General features: G+C 44.6%; 2 protein-coding genes and 1 non-coding gene across 5 annotated transcripts in view; 2 read left to right on the top strand and 1 right to left on the bottom strand.

The window, feature by feature from the left end:
• Positions 1-7,056, bottom strand: part of UBTD1 (ubiquitin domain containing 1) — a 48,609-nt gene extending 41,553 nt beyond the window's left edge. The window contains exon 1 of one of the 2 annotated variants that reach the window (XM_031461534.2): positions 6,452-7,056. In XM_031461534.2, coding sequence (XP_031317394.1) covers positions 6,452-6,521 — 70 coding nt within the window. In that variant the 5' untranslated portion in view covers positions 6,522-7,056. The remainder of the gene's footprint in view (positions 1-6,451) is intronic. The other variant, XM_031461535.2, reaches the window with a different exon arrangement.
• Positions 962-1,034, top strand: TRNAV-AAC (transfer RNA valine (anticodon AAC)). The gene has a single exon. It is a non-coding gene; the product is annotated as a tRNA-Val (tRNA).
• A 285-nt stretch (positions 7,057-7,341) lies between the features above and the next one.
• MMS19 (MMS19 homolog, cytosolic iron-sulfur assembly component) overlaps positions 7,342-15,120 on the top strand; it is a 28,986-nt gene continuing 21,207 nt past the window's right edge. For both annotated transcript variants that reach the window (XM_031461520.2, XM_010974390.3), the window contains exon 1: positions 7,342-7,492. In XM_031461520.2, coding sequence (XP_031317380.1) covers positions 7,381-7,492 — 112 coding nt within the window. In that variant the 5' untranslated portion in view covers positions 7,342-7,380. The remainder of the gene's footprint in view (positions 7,493-15,120) is intronic.

The following is a 15,120-nucleotide window of genomic DNA, read 5'->3' as shown; positions in this document are numbered from 1 at the left end:
GCAGCCAGGACCATACAGTCTGGGGCCCACTGCCCTACAGTCTCAGAAGCCCAGGGGCCTCACACTGTCATGAGCACAATAATTGATCAGGCAGGACGGGCTGCTTTCATTCAGAGCCCAGAACAGGGTTCAAGAGTGCCTCCCCACCAATACCACTTGGGACCTCGAGGCAGGCCACTGTGTAATGGGCTCTCCCTCAGCGATTTACCTTCTGCTCACCACCAATTCATCCCCACCTTCCTTCAGAGATAAAGGCCTTTGAGAGAAAGAGGCTTTCGTGGTCCCCACCTCAACCAAGCAGGTGTTTTATACAGACAGGTACAAACTCAACACCCCCGAGTTGCAAAGAGGAGGTTATTCATGCTCAGTGTACTTTGCTTGGAAGCATATCATCCGTTTCAGAAAGATTCCCATCCAAAAATAGTTTTTAAACATTTCCTTTATAGTTTTGCTCTTTAGAAAGAGTAAGCTTCAATGATCTGGGGAAAATCACTGGCTATGGTTTTTGTGTGTAAAAATCCTAGAGCTTTGAATAATAGAAACTACATAAGTTCACAAAGTCTCTTTTCATCCAGGATCTCGCTTGATTCTTACAGTCCCTCTGGGAGGTGAGCAGGGTAGCAGTCATCCCATTGTACAAATAGGGAAACTGAGGCTCAAAGAGATTGAGAGGCTTGTCCAAAGTCTCTCAGAAGCACAACTCAGAAGGAGCAGAGAACTAAGGCCTTATTTCCCAACAATGCCAGATGATGCTCTAGGTTGGGACCTCACATTTAAGCAGAGCATACAGCCATGCAAGTAATTTTTAAAACAGTGTTGGTTTATTTTATCCCCATAACATCTCTCTGAAATAAACTGGAAATATCATATCCTCTTTTTTTTTTTTTTTTTGAGATGATCAACTGAGCAAAAAACAAATGACTTGACCAAGATCACCTTTCAAAAAAGTGGCCAAGAGAGGGGAGGGTATAGCTTAGTGGTAGAGTATGTGCTTAACATGCATGAGGTCCTGGGTTCAATCCCCAGTACCTCCATTAAAATAAATAAATAAACAAACCTAATTCAACCTCTTCCCCGCAAAAAAAGAAAGTGGCAAAGAGACTAGACCCCGTATACACTTGCACATGATCACTTCCCTATAACTTCTTGACCTTAGCACACTCGAAACTTAAAGGAGCCCAGGCAGTTTTTATACAGGTTGCACCATATTTCTGTGAACTTGGCAGGGAGTAGATATACCTTTTATTCTCTTTTTAATAGCTAGAAAGGAAAAAGAGGTTAAAGAAATCTTTAAGTTCCTTTTCAGCTCTAAAATTCTATGATTCTAAAAATTCCCCAGCAAGTCGATTTGATGGGTAGAGAGGCCTGGAATCCACATCACCCGCCTTCCTGCCTCACAGTCTATCAGACTACCCCATGCTCACCCCTTGAGTTAATGACCATGAATCCCATGTGTACCTGGAAGAAGGCCCACTCTTACATAGATGCACACATAAAATGACAAGAAGGTGCTACTGCTTGGTTGGGACCCTAATAAGGGGCATCACTCTGTCCTCCTGCTTCAGCCCCAGTATCTCCTAGCAAGAGGCTCCCAAACCACAGAGAATTACATCCCAGGTATTCGAGAACTTATCCAGGCTTGGGGCAAGACAGAAGCCAGTCCCAGGAACAGAACTCCACATTGAGGTTGCAGTTAAATCCCTTCACTAGGATACGTGCCCTAACACCCACATAAGACGAGAGAGCGATCAGGGCTGCTCATTCCTGCTCTTCTACAGACCTTACCAACGCTGTTCTACACACTAACTTCATCCAACAAATATTTATAAGGCATCCACTATACACCAGGCACTGCTCTAGGTGCCATGGAACAAATAAATCTCAGATTGCACGTAGTAGGGGAGATAGCCAATGTCAGACAGTGGTAAGTGCCCCGGAGAGAAATAAAATAGGGAAAAGTGGTAGATAATGCTGAGATCAGGCAGTGGAGGGAAGGGGACCATTTTTAAAAGGATGGCCTGGAAAGGCTTGACTGAGAAGGAACTGAGTCACGTTGGAGGAGGAGAGAGAGGGACCCATTCCAGATACTGGGAGCAGGGTGGGTGTGGGTGGAACAAGGGATGAAGAACAAGAGATGGTTGAAGAAAGGCAAGGTGGTGAAAATCCTATCCTGTTTTGTAGGCCAATACAAGGACTCTGAATGGGACAGGGAGTGAAGGCGTAACAAAATCTGACTTACAGTTTACAGCATCACTCTGGCTGCTGTGATGAAAATAGTCTGTCGGGAGACAAGGGAGGAAGCAGGAAGGTCAGTTAAAAGGCCGACAGAAACTTAGACCAGGGTGAAAGTGGTGAAAATGGTGAGAGTCGGGTTCTGGATATATTTAAGGCAAAGTCAACAGGATCTATTGAATAAGTGGATGCAGGATGGAGAGAAAGGGAGGAGTCAGGGATGATGCTAAGAGTATTGGGGGCCTGAGCAACTGGAAGGATGAAATCACCATTAACTGAGATGGGAAAGACTTTAGGAAGACAGGAAGTGGGGGTGGGGGTTCATTCTGTTTTAGACACGTTAAACTGAGAAGCTTTTTAGACATTAGATGTGTTGAGTAGGCAGCGGAATATAGAAAGCTAGAGTTGCAGAGAATGGGCTGAAATTATATATGTGGGCATCACCAGTATATATAACACATAATTGTATGTGTTATCATACAGGATCTTCATGTATGACCACACATAATTTGTATCTTTACTGTCTGCTCCCCCCTCAAACTGTAAGCTCCATGTGGCCAAGGACCATGTCTGTTCAAGCCAGCAAAGTGCCTGGCACTCAGTAAATATTTACTGATCAAATGGATAAGTTGCCCAATTACTCCCTCAAGAATAGCCATAGCAGCCCACACAACAAGAAATAGGCTCTCTTGCAACCACAGTGCCAAGCCCAGCCAGCCCAAAACGGGGCCCTCGGTCTGTCCACCCCGAGCTTGAGATTCCAGAATGCAAGTGGATATGCCTGGCATATCACAGATATTTGGGTTTCTGCCCTGCCACATGCTCAAAGGGTGGAGCTAGGCAAGAGACCTGCCTGTTCTACCACCTTTACTTCTCCCTGGGATGGCCAAGGGAGGGGCTGCCACACCCACTTCATGGGCAGAGATAGCAATCTACCCAGGGTATAGGTATGGGGTATAAAAAAAAAAAGACTGATAACCACCAAACTGAGGTTAACTATATCAGAGATGAGAGGACCACCTAATCCTTCTAGCAAATGCTCACTCCCTGAGCAGTGGGCATTGTGTCTCTGCTTCACCCATCAAGGGACTAGGAAGACAGAACTAAGGCCAAAGGGTGACATAACAAGGCATAATATTTCAGCTCATTAACTTTCTGGTTTTGAACAACTGCCTTTGTGAAGATGATAACAACAGCTCTAATCATCTGGTATAACCCCCTCCCTTTCTGAGATATTGAAAGTGTGACCCAGAGAGGGTTGACGACTTGCCCAGGGTCACCTAGCTACAGGCTCAGGACTATAGGCTGGGTTTTAGTTCTCTCTTGAGGGTTTCTTCCCACTACAGCAGGGGCGAAGGAAAGGTCAGAGCTACAGTAGGAACCAGGCGAGTTTTAGGCATTAGCATTACCATATAAAACTATGTCCTCGTCAAAGGGTAAACTGCAGATGTTACAGGAATGCCAGGTATATGCTGTGAAGTTAACAGGGTCCCTTATACCAAACTTGTCATCCTACCCAAGAACTCCTCCTTGGCTTTGGACTTTATGAATAAAGCTATTCATAGTGGGACCCACAGAAGTGAAATAATGATACACTAGTAGGTTAAAAAATTGCAGGTATATAAAAAGAAAAAAAATGTAGATACATACCTCAGTAAAATATTTATGTGAAAAATTTAGATGGTAGGAAAAGTTGGGTTAACTTTCTAAAATCAACAGATATTAAGTTCTTCCTCTGTACAAGTCATTGTGCTAAGTGCCTAGCGTGTGTGTGCGTGTGCCTGTGTCTATGTGTATGACCATATGAGTGAGAGAGAGACACACACATGTACAAGGCATTCAAGGCTTGCAATGTAGTTGCTGATATAAGACTGTAACATCAAAGAAATGACTAATAATATGGAGTAGATAATTGTTAAGTAAGTGGCATAATGCATCTGCAGTTCTCAGAAAGAGCAATCATGTCTACTGGGGGGCAGGGAGATTTGTCAGGCAAGGTGCTTCTAGAAAGACAAGAGATTTGAGGTACACCATGAAGGGAAGAAAGGCTCTTGATAAAAAGGGGGAAACGGCATGAGGAAACACAGGTGGCCTTAATGTCAAGGAAGGGAAAGAAATCATGCCTTAAAAGGAAGGATTGGACCTGAACAGCTTCAAAAGTTAAAGTTCTTGTAGAAGTGGGAGGCCCAGAAAGATTTCTGAACACTGGACTATAGGGTTCAGAGCGGATTAATTTAACATATGTCTTCTGGGGCACCACTGTGTACAGGCATTGGATGAATAACTGAAGATGAACTTGCCTTTAGTAGGGAACTAACTTCAGCCTGGGAGATGAGTTGGACTTGAAGTGACAAGGGGAAGGTCTGTAAGACCTGCTGAAGGAAGAACCAGCAGGTCCCAAAGATTGACTCCTTCAGGACATGGAGGCAAAGAATGTTAGCAGAGAGTTCTTCAAAGCATAAATTTAGTCAGCTGAAAGAATGGAAGAGTAAAGGGAAGCTGGTTGAGAGGAAGAGATGCAGAGCTGGTTTTAGATGTGTTAAAACTGAGGTTAACTATATCAGTGTCCAGTGGGCACTTAGATACATGAGTCTGTTGGAGAGGGAATAGCTGAAGATACAGTATACGGATCTTTCCAATGGACAAAGACTCGTGGGGCTGAGTAAGATTTCTCTGGGAGGGAGCATGAGAAAAAAAAACGGAATGTCAAACTGAACCATAGGTGTGCCTACACCTAGGAGGTGATGGTGTGCAGGAGTGATCAGAGAAAAAACCAAGATAGTTTAATGCCAAGAAGGGAAAAGCTGGGGGGAGAGGGGGTTTCAAGTGGGAGAGGGTTGTCAACAGTAAAAAGTGCTACAAATCAATTATGTGGACTAAGCACATAAATAATAAATATTTGTTGAATAAATGAATGAAAGGAAGAAAGCCATTGGATTTGAGAGTCAACTTTTCTCAGTCAGAAGAATGACCAGGGTTGCCTTCAGACAAAAGGATTGCGATGTTAAATTTTATCCTATCCTCCCTATAAAAACATGTTGCTTCTTGTACAAGTCATCTTGTCCGCCACGCAGACATCCTTCCCTGCTTCCCCCATGTTTCCCCTCATCTTCCCTCCTAGTTTCCAAAACCCAAGCAACACACACCTTGGGTGTCAAAGGAGACAGGAAACTCCAACTAGAGTTTCTACTTCATTAACAACTCTGCCTCTGGCTCCTCTTACATAAAAGAATACGTGGCAATTGAGTGGAATAGGAGACTGCGTTCTAGCCCCAGCTGTACTACTAACTAGCTGTGTGGCTGGGGAAAGTTGCTCAACCTCTCTGGATCTGGGCTTTTAATAGACAAGAAGAGGAAGATCTATCTGGACTCTAGACAAGCTTCGAAGGTCTCTTTCAGCTCTAAAGTCTACGATTTTATCATTTTCAGAAGGTCCTTGCAACACCCTCAGAGAAGGAAGTGAAGTGAGTACAAGACCCGGGGAAACGACCGCCAGACCTCTTACCCAGGCGAAGCGCCAGGATAGGAGGAGTGTACCCAGAAAGTGAGAAGGCGCTGCCGGCCCTCGCGGATCACCAGCGAGAAGATCCCATTCCCAAAGCTGGGAAGGATCCCAACAACGCGACTGCGATTCCCGCCCGCACCCACCTTTCCTAGACCCCCTGACGGCCGAGAGGCTCTAAAAAGCCCTGCGGGAGAAATAAAGATTTCTTTCCCAGAGTCCTGCGCTGCTTCTGCAAGTCGGATTCCGGCAGACACGATCTGCAGCCCGATAATGACACAGTCTTTGGAAGGAGCGACTTTCTCGCCTCGCTCGCTGCGAGTTCTGGGGACGTCTGGCCGCCCGCGCCGTGCCCCGACGGGCGGGGGTCCGACCCCAGCCCCGCTGCCAGGCCAGCGGCGCCCCGGCCAGGGGCCCTCCTCCCCTCCGCCGGCCCCGCTGCGGTCTGCAAACATTTCCTGCCCCCGCCCCCGCCCCACCCGGAGCTTCCCAGTTGGAGCGAGTTGGGCTCGCAGCCGGCTCAGCGCTCGCAGTTGCCCCAACTCGGCTCCCCCGGCCACCAGGACTAGGAAGGGTGTTCCTCTCTGGCTCGGAGCAGCCATCGGGGAAAGCCAGGCGCCAGGAGCCGTGGGAGGGCGCTCGGGAAGCCTAGCTCTCGGGCAAGAAGGGGGACAACTGGCGGGGAGCCGGTGACCCTGCTCCCTTCCCTGTCGTTACCTGCTCGCTTGCGGGGGTGTCCTGGGGCGGTCGGCCTCTCCCGGCGCTGTCTCCCCACGCAGTTGCCCATGCTGGCTCCTCAGCCGGGCCCCATGCACCGGAGGCGGCGGGCTGGTCGGTTGCCCCGCGCTCCTGTCCCGGACGGCGGCGTCCCGGGTCAACGGCTCCTGCCGCCAGGCATCGGGCGCTCCCTGATTTCCCCCGGGGGTGCGCTCTACCCTGGCGCCGGCTTCGCCTCAAACTTTGCGGCGAGGGGAGAGAGGGAGGTGGCCGACTCCCCAGCACAGTCCCAGGTGGCCGGGCCAGGGGGGCCCGCGACGGTGCCCGGCCGGAGACCAGCTCCGCCGTTGGGGCGGAGAGAGGGGGCGGGCACCGCTGCAGCTACTCCTCGCTCGTTCGGGGCTCCCAGCTGGGGCCAGCCCCCCGGAGCCTGTCACTCACCTGCCTAACCCCGCCCCAGCCCGGCCCCGCTCCCAGCCGCCGACTCGCGGTGCCCGCGCAGCCGCCGCCGTCCGCCCCAGGTGCGCATGTGACCGACGGCACCGCCCCCTCGGGCCGGGCCTGATTTTCTCATTGGTTTCCCCCAGGGTGCGTACCGCCCCTCAGCCCCACCCAGCCAGGTGCCCGCCCCACCGCCCGTCTCCCGGGGAGCTGGGCCGGGAATTATTCGCCCTCAATGGTCCCCGGCTGCGTGCCCAGCAGCCGCCCTCCCTCCCAGAGCCACCGCCCCGACTCCAGGCCCCACCCCTTAGGGAGGAACCGTCCCATCCCTCCCTGGAACTGTCTGGCCTGGAGCCGGCAGGCACGTGATCCGGGGAGCGCCCCGCCCCCTCAGCATTAGCCAGGCGATTGGCTCAGGAGGCGCGTGCGCTGAGAGGCCCGTCCTGTGCCACCTCCCACTTCCCCTCCCACGGTCTCTAGTTCCCGTCATGGCTGCCGCCGCCGCTCTGGAGGCGGTGGCGCCTACGGGCGTCCTGTGGGGCCTCGTGCAAGACTTCGTCATGGGTCATCAGGAAGGCCCTGCTGACCAAGTAGCTGCAGGTACGGCAGACGGCGCCGCGTGGCTTCCGCTTGGGGGCCTTCAGGAGGGAGCGGCCTCAGCACAGGCGCCGGGCGGGAAGGGAATGAGGGACAGCAGTGACTTTGAAAGATTGGTCCTGGGCTGGTTGTGAGCACCGCGTGCTTAAGAGCCGTACCAAATTGCTAATCGCTTGCAGTCTTCCTTAAAGCGCTCTTACGCCCCTCATCTTGGTTTATAGCCACCCTGTGCGCCCGCCGAGGTTAGGAGAATCGTTACCATTTTACAGATGAGAAAACTGAGGCCCAGCGAAGGCAAGGAACTCGCAAATCAGGCAGCTGGGGAAACTGGGACTCGGACCCAGGCCCTCCAGTTCAGAATCAGGTGCTCACGCCACGAAAGCACATTGTTTCTGGGAGGTTGACCTGACAAGAAACATCTTCAGCGGCATCAGAGCCAGTCGCGTGGCATGTTGGGAGTGGCCGGGCGGCCGGATTTCTGACTGGCTGTAATTGGAAGGAGGAGGAAAGAAACCAGCCTAGGGGGAGTTTGCGATGTTGTGCGTATCCTTTCCCTCCGTTTCTTGTTAAAGTTCTTGATTAATCAGCTTCGTGACTTTTTTATGTTGTGTTTGTTTTTAATCTTTTCCCCAGAACTCCAGTTTACTGCTTTTGACGAGTTTAGGTATCTCTTAGTTCTGACAACTTATCTAAGATTTGAATAAAACAAATTACAGATTACCTTGGAATTCTGAGACCTCTCTTTTAGAAAAAAAATCTAAAAAGTTATTGAATGTTAGGAGGCCTTCAGACCTTGTGTTTCAGTAATAGACTACAAAATCTCATCAGTACAGATGAGTTTTGTCTTTATTTTTAGAAATTTTACATGTTGTGAAGAAGTAAAGGATACATTTCTCTTGAAAATTGAACATATTCACTTTTAGAATATGTGAGAAATGAATAAAGTGAATCTGCCAGAAATATAATACTTTGGTCCTTAGCAATATTCCACTTTCGTTCAGTCCTTCCACCATTATTGAACACATTATTCCTCAAACGCAAAGCAAATAGGATTATAAACACAAGTTAGACTAGATATGTGCCTGCCAGGAACTTACAGTGTGGTGGGAGAGACAACCATGCAAACAACAGTACACTACACCATGAAAAGGGCTGCAAGAAGTATGTGCAAGGTGATGTGGAAGCATCAAGGAGCAAATACCTGATGCAGCCATTCCACTAAGCTCAACTTCTTAACAGCTTTATGCAGTGTAGTATTATCAGTGCTTACAATGAACAACTACAGTTTTATCAATGTCATTTTCCCCAATATTATGAAAATTTTCAAACATACAGCAAAGTCTAAATGATTCCATGAGAAACACACCCACCACCTAAATTCTGCCATTAATATTTTAATATAATTTGCTTTATGGCAAATCTATCCATATTTAAATTGCAGATATCAGTACACTTCCCTCCAACTGCTTTGGTATTTATATCATTAACTAGTGTTTGTAGTTTATTTTGGTATTCAGTGACGTGTACATTCACTGATTTTAAAAAATGCATACACCTACCCCCTACCAAGATAAAGAACGTTACTATAAAAAGTGTCATTTTTTAACTATTCTTTCACATTTATACATTATGAACACAATAATTTAGGGTTTTTCAAATTCAGAACGCACTTAAATCAGCATGAGTAAGAACTGCCAAGTTCTTATAAATATTTTTGTAAAATTTATATTTTTTATGCCAAAAAAAAAGTGGCCTAAACTATTGTCTAGTTCAAATTTAACTCAGCTCAGCTAAAACCGCAACACTAGCCCTCTTGTAATTTAGCCCTCCTGACTAGGAAAGGAGGTTGGTAGTAACAGATAAGTAACAGAGCAGTAATAACAGATAAGGTTGAAAAGGTTTGATGGGGTTGGATTATACATAATCTTGGATTCTAAGTAGAGGGATTTGAATGATTGTTGTAGGTAACTGGAGTCAATGGAGGGCCTTGAGCAAGGGAGTTCTATAGTGAAAGTGAGGTTGAGAAGGATTAAATTGGTGTTCTCAGTCTTAGATCAGCCTTAGTTAGGATTGTTGAAGGCTGACAGATTTTTGAAGCATCCCCAGAATAAGATATACTCTCTAATCCTCCAGCCTAAATCAAGCTTTTTAGTGCTAAAGGGATCAGCTTTCTAGTCATCCACTCACCACAGCAGCCTCTCCTACAAAATGTAAATGCAGAAGGAACAGCCTGTGATCACAAAGGCAGCTACCACCTTTGTTTTGCACCTGGGTTCCTAATGAAAGTGGGTGTCAGATGTAAAGGTGCAAATGATAAAAGAGAAATGACCTGGCAGCTTAAGGGTTAAAGACTTCTTAGCCAGATTCAGGGGCTGCCACTCCCCTCCTGGACCCTTAGTTCCAGGCAGCCACCTTGATTTACTGTTCCTCTGAGTGCTTTCCTTCCCAGATCCCTCCCCTAGCTCCATCTAATTAAAGTTAGACGTGGGGTTAAAGGCCCAGCTGGAGTGCTCACTGCCTACCCCCAGGTGTCTCCTGATTGCGCCAGCCAGACATCACCTCACACTTCAGAATCTTTGTGGTACTTAATTCTCAGCCACTAATATACTTATTAGCAGACTTGTTTAGTACCTACTTCTGAACACATCTCCACATCCTACCCTCCTATTTCTACCACCAAAGTCTCCTGGACATTAATTAGCATGAGTAGGTATTCAATAAAAAACTACGTAAGTGAATGGAATGAAAGATGTTGAAGGCAGAATCTGTGGAATTTGAGGCCTACCTAGTTATAGGACTTGGAGGAGAGGGAGGGCTCTAAGAAGACCCCAAGCTTTTTTGAGCCTGAGAATGAGCAAAAGAGAATGAAGTAGTATGTCCAAAAATTGGAAAGGGAGCTGATTTTGAAGAGCTGATTTTGAACACATTGAATTTACAGGTGATGGATATAAATTTTCTTCCTCTTAGTTATTTGAATTTGCCTTCGTTTGTCTTCATTGTATTTTCCCATATTTGTAATTCCATGAGGACACCACTATTTTTAAAACCAGAAAATTGTTAAACAACAATAAAATATAGTTCTGAGAAATATCTGTGGCATTTGCAGTAGAAAGGGCATTTTGAGAGCTTAATTGAAACTAAGTCCTGATTGGGATTTTTCTCTATCTTGCTCCTTCACATCCTACCCCCACCGCCCTTGGCTGCTACTCCAGATTCTCAAGAGGCTGCAACTCCATCAGACAGAGGTCTGATTGTGCATTCTATGTCAGCGCTCATATAAATACTCCTTTGACGACTCCTCAGTGCCCACATGAACTGGTGCCCTGCTGAGGAAAGTGTGGGTAGTTAGGAGGTGCTAGTGGGTCCATTTTTAGAGAGCAAATCTTGGACACATTGGAAAAACTTAGACCTACCTATATAGGGAAAGGAACTTACATTTATTTTTCCTTATGCTGGTGAGACTACCCTTAGGAAAATTAACTCTTAATTAGCTTCTTTCATCCCTGGCCCAAGTGCATAATTAACAATACTTCCTGATATTCAGGTATTTTTCATTTGGAAGAATTTGTAGTGTTAAGAGAACTAACTAATCACTTAGAGTTAGTTGTATATGGCCCATACACCCAAGAATTTACTCCTTTCCTATATTACCCCAGTCTCTGTTTATATCACTATGGTAACACTGAACTTGTTGTTCTGCAATTGTTTTAAATGTCTTCCTGCCCCACCAGACTGGGCTCCTTAAAAACTCCCTGTCTATATTTCTCTCTCCAGTTCTAGATTTATAATAGATATTCAATAAATGTTGAATGAATAAATGAAAACAAACATACATGACAGTTTTTAAAAGAATGTTTAAAGGAACATGTAAAAGGGATTGATTCTGTTTTGGGGACCAAGGAAAGCTTCACAAAAGAGATGATATTTGACCTGAGTTTTGAAGACTTGAAGTTCCTCAGACTGACAAGGGCAGGAAAGAGGCATTCCAAACCAAAGGAATATGTTTCTAGGCCTAAGGATATGAAAGAGCTTGACATGTTGAGATTTCATTTGACTGAATGATAGGAGTTATGATGAAAGGTGAGGCCAGAGGAGACTGAGGGCTAAATCATGAATGACATCAAGCCAAGGAGTCAGGTCGTAGGCAGTGAAGAGCAAATGGAGATTGGTGAGCAGGGAAGTAATTGTGCATTTTAGGGAGGTAATTCTAGATAGATTACGGATGGATCAGAAGGCTACTTTTTTAATTGAGATAAAATTCACCAGATTAACCATTTTAAATGTGCAAATAAGTGACTTTTAGTATATTCACAATATTCTGCAACTATCACTACTATCTAAAAATTCCAGACCAGGGGGAAGGTATAGCTCAAATGGTAGCGCACATGCTTAGCGTACATGAGGTCCTGGGTTCAATCCCTGGTACCTTCTTTAAAAAAAATTAATAAATAAATAGACCTAATTACCTCCCCCCACACACAAAATTTTTTTAAAATTTAAGATAGATAGATAGATAGATAGGTAGGTAGATATAAATTCCCAGAACATTTTCATCACTAAAAAGTGAAAGGATATTATGATGGCTGTCCCTGTATAGTCTGGTTATAGGGATAAGACGGAAAAGATGAAAATTTCAAAAACATTTCTAAGATAGACTGAATAGAACTAGAATAAGATGTTAGATCTAGTAACCTTTGTGAAAACATCCTCAAAATACTGATTATAGTTTTTTTGCCACCTTCCTTGCCATTTTCCTTACTCTTATTTACTACCGTGATAGCTTTATTACCTCTTCATTCTTTCCTAATTCTGTGTGACTTTTTTACTTTTTTTTTTTCAATGTTTGTGTTGCACTAATTCAAGATGGAATCCTTGTGAAAGTATAAAGCCTAAAAGGCTCTGCCTGGAGAGCTCACCCATATACTGGGATTCAAGAAATCACACACAAATAGATGTTTCTTTGTAATTATAAAGCAGCCAGTTTTATAACGATGTATACTGAATGCTGAAAAATTCTTTTTCATTTTTAAAACTTGATGCAACCTATAGGAATGAGATTGACTGGTAGGGAGCATAAAGGAATTTTTCTCTGGTAATGGAAATATTCTATATCTTGATTGGGGTGTTGGTTACTCTGGGTAATCTTTGTTAAAACTAGTCAAATTATGCATTTTACTGTATGTAAATTATACCTCAAATTTTTTTTTAATGAAAAATTAGAGGTGACTGAGTGGGGCCTATTAGTCAGGTCTTTGTCTTACAGCACTTGAGGTATTTCTAAGGTAGACTCTAGCCCAGCATCCACAGAGGACTTTGATGGTGTTGATGATGAAGAATGATTCAGTACAGTGATATTCTTTGCTGGTAACAGTTATCATTCCCCTGTGGCTTCCTGTGTACAACTGCTAACGCCCTTGTGGCCACTACCAAAATTAGTTTTTAGATGAATTTTTCAGCAGAGTTTCCTGGGCTCTAGCTAGGAGGTTCCAGAAAAGTACCCTTTTTCACTCTCCCAAATGGTGCAGTACTCTTAATGTTTGTAACCCAGAAATGGGCATCTCTCTTTTAAGTGTTGACATTAGGGAATTGGGTGTAGAACCATCAGTGCCTTGGTTTGTCCTGTTGGTCTAGCTGCTGCCCCTTCCCCCACCCAGCAGCTTGCACATTTTCTCCCCTGGCTCTTTCTCAGGAGCAGGGGCAGCAGCAGCTGGGCCTTCCACATCCTGGCACGAGTAAGGCTAAGAGTGCCTGATGTCTAAATTGGTGCCAGTCACGAGCTATGAATCCCAACTAGAGTACTGCCTTCCTCAGTTGTATTGGACTTCTTACTCTAGTATCAGATTGAGCCTCTGCGCAGCTCTGTTCACAGCTATTGTTCAGAGATGACAGACTTAAGGGGAACTGGAAGTTTAGGAGTTTTCTTTAACCTCTTTTTCACTTTAGCCAAAGTCTGGTGTTGGTGAGAGCTGACTAGTTAGGCCTTGCATTTAGAGGTAGGTGGGTTGGGAATCCAGAACAGGCTGCAGAAGTAATTCCCTGATTGCCATACTTTATTGAGCTAAAACTCCTCTATGTTAATCAGACACTTTGGAAGATTGCTCACCTTTTGCTCTGTTTCTCCCTTGAAAATTTATCCTGACATGCTTCTGTTGAATCTATGTGAATTACTGTTATGTTGTTAAAATTGCATTTTCGAAAATAAGTAGTATACTCACATGGTACAAAAGGTGCAGAAGGGTCCACAGTGAGGTGTCTTCCTTCCATCCCAAGACGGCATGCAGACTGTGACAAATGAATTTACTGTAGTACCCGTGTATGACATATCCTCACTAAAGGGGATGTGGGGGGAAGCTGATCTAAGTGACTTTTGGAAAACAATATTTTGTCTGGAAACTATAAGGTTAAAGACAAAACTGTATGTAAACACTGTACTCTGCTTATTTGTTTCTCACAGAGGCTAACAATTCTGAAAGTAATTTATAACTATATTAGAGTTGAAAAGAATAATAAATGGTAGATAATGGGAACTGGTTTTCTCACCATCAAAGAAACAAATTACAGATAAGCAAGGGGGAAGGTTAGAATGAACCCTGTGGTACTAGACTAGAGTTGGAGATGCTAAGATGATCATATGTTTTGTTTAATATATATGGATAGATATGGAAATAATGATAGATATGCATGTATACATGAGTTAGAATACGTTTATATATTTCCCAGCTCTCTTTGCTAAGGAGGGCCTAGAAGCAGTGACACCCTAATAGCAACCAGCACAGCTACACCCAGATCTTGGTTTTTAATACTGTTCTCCAATGAAAGGAACCAGGGCTTCTTGGAGAAAAGACTGATTCAGTGGTTGGGACAGGAAGATTACAAGATGAGCCTCTAGTATTTCGTAGTGCCAGAAAGTAAGAAAGCGCTTACAAAAATAAAGAATAGAACATGTCAAAGGGACACTGGCACAAACCTAAAAAAGCTCCCAATGGCCAAAGATAGAAAATTTGAGCAACAAAATAATCTGGTATTGAATTATAACCCAAGACATAAAATAAATGTACATGAGCTTATTGCTGATATAAAATTAACAATTGAATAAATGAAGGGAAGAGAAGAGATGACTCTTTCTTAGAATAACTCCAAATAACATAGACAGATAAATACTCCTCCTTCTAGGAAATGGAGCTTAATCCCCTCTGTGCATAGTATGGCCATTTTAACAATATACCAATCCTTCTCAGACTATTACAAAAGATTGAAGAGGAGCTTCTATGAAGCTACTATTACCCTGATACCAAAACCAGGCAAAAACAATACCAAAAAAGAAAATTACAGGCCAATATCTTGGATGAATATAGATGGAAAAAATTACCAACAAAATATTAGCAAGCCAAATCCACAACACATTAAAAAAAGATCATATGATCATCTGAGCAAGTTTGATTCATCCCAAGGTCACAGGGATGGTTCAACATATGCAGATCCATCATTGTGTGATACACCATATCAACAAAAGAAAAGACAAAAACCATGTGATCATCTCAATAGATACAGAAAAAGCATCTGAAAAAATTTAAAATCCATTTATGATAAGAACTCTTACCAAAGTGGGGATAAAGAGAACGTATCTCAAC

The sequence above is a fragment of the Camelus dromedarius genome, chromosome 8 (assembly GCF_036321535.1).
Source record: "Camelus dromedarius isolate mCamDro1 chromosome 8, mCamDro1.pat, whole genome shotgun sequence".
In the NCBI taxonomy this organism is placed as follows: domain Eukaryota; kingdom Metazoa; phylum Chordata; class Mammalia; order Artiodactyla; family Camelidae; genus Camelus; species Camelus dromedarius.
This window is presented reverse-complemented; position numbering and strand designations above follow the sequence as displayed.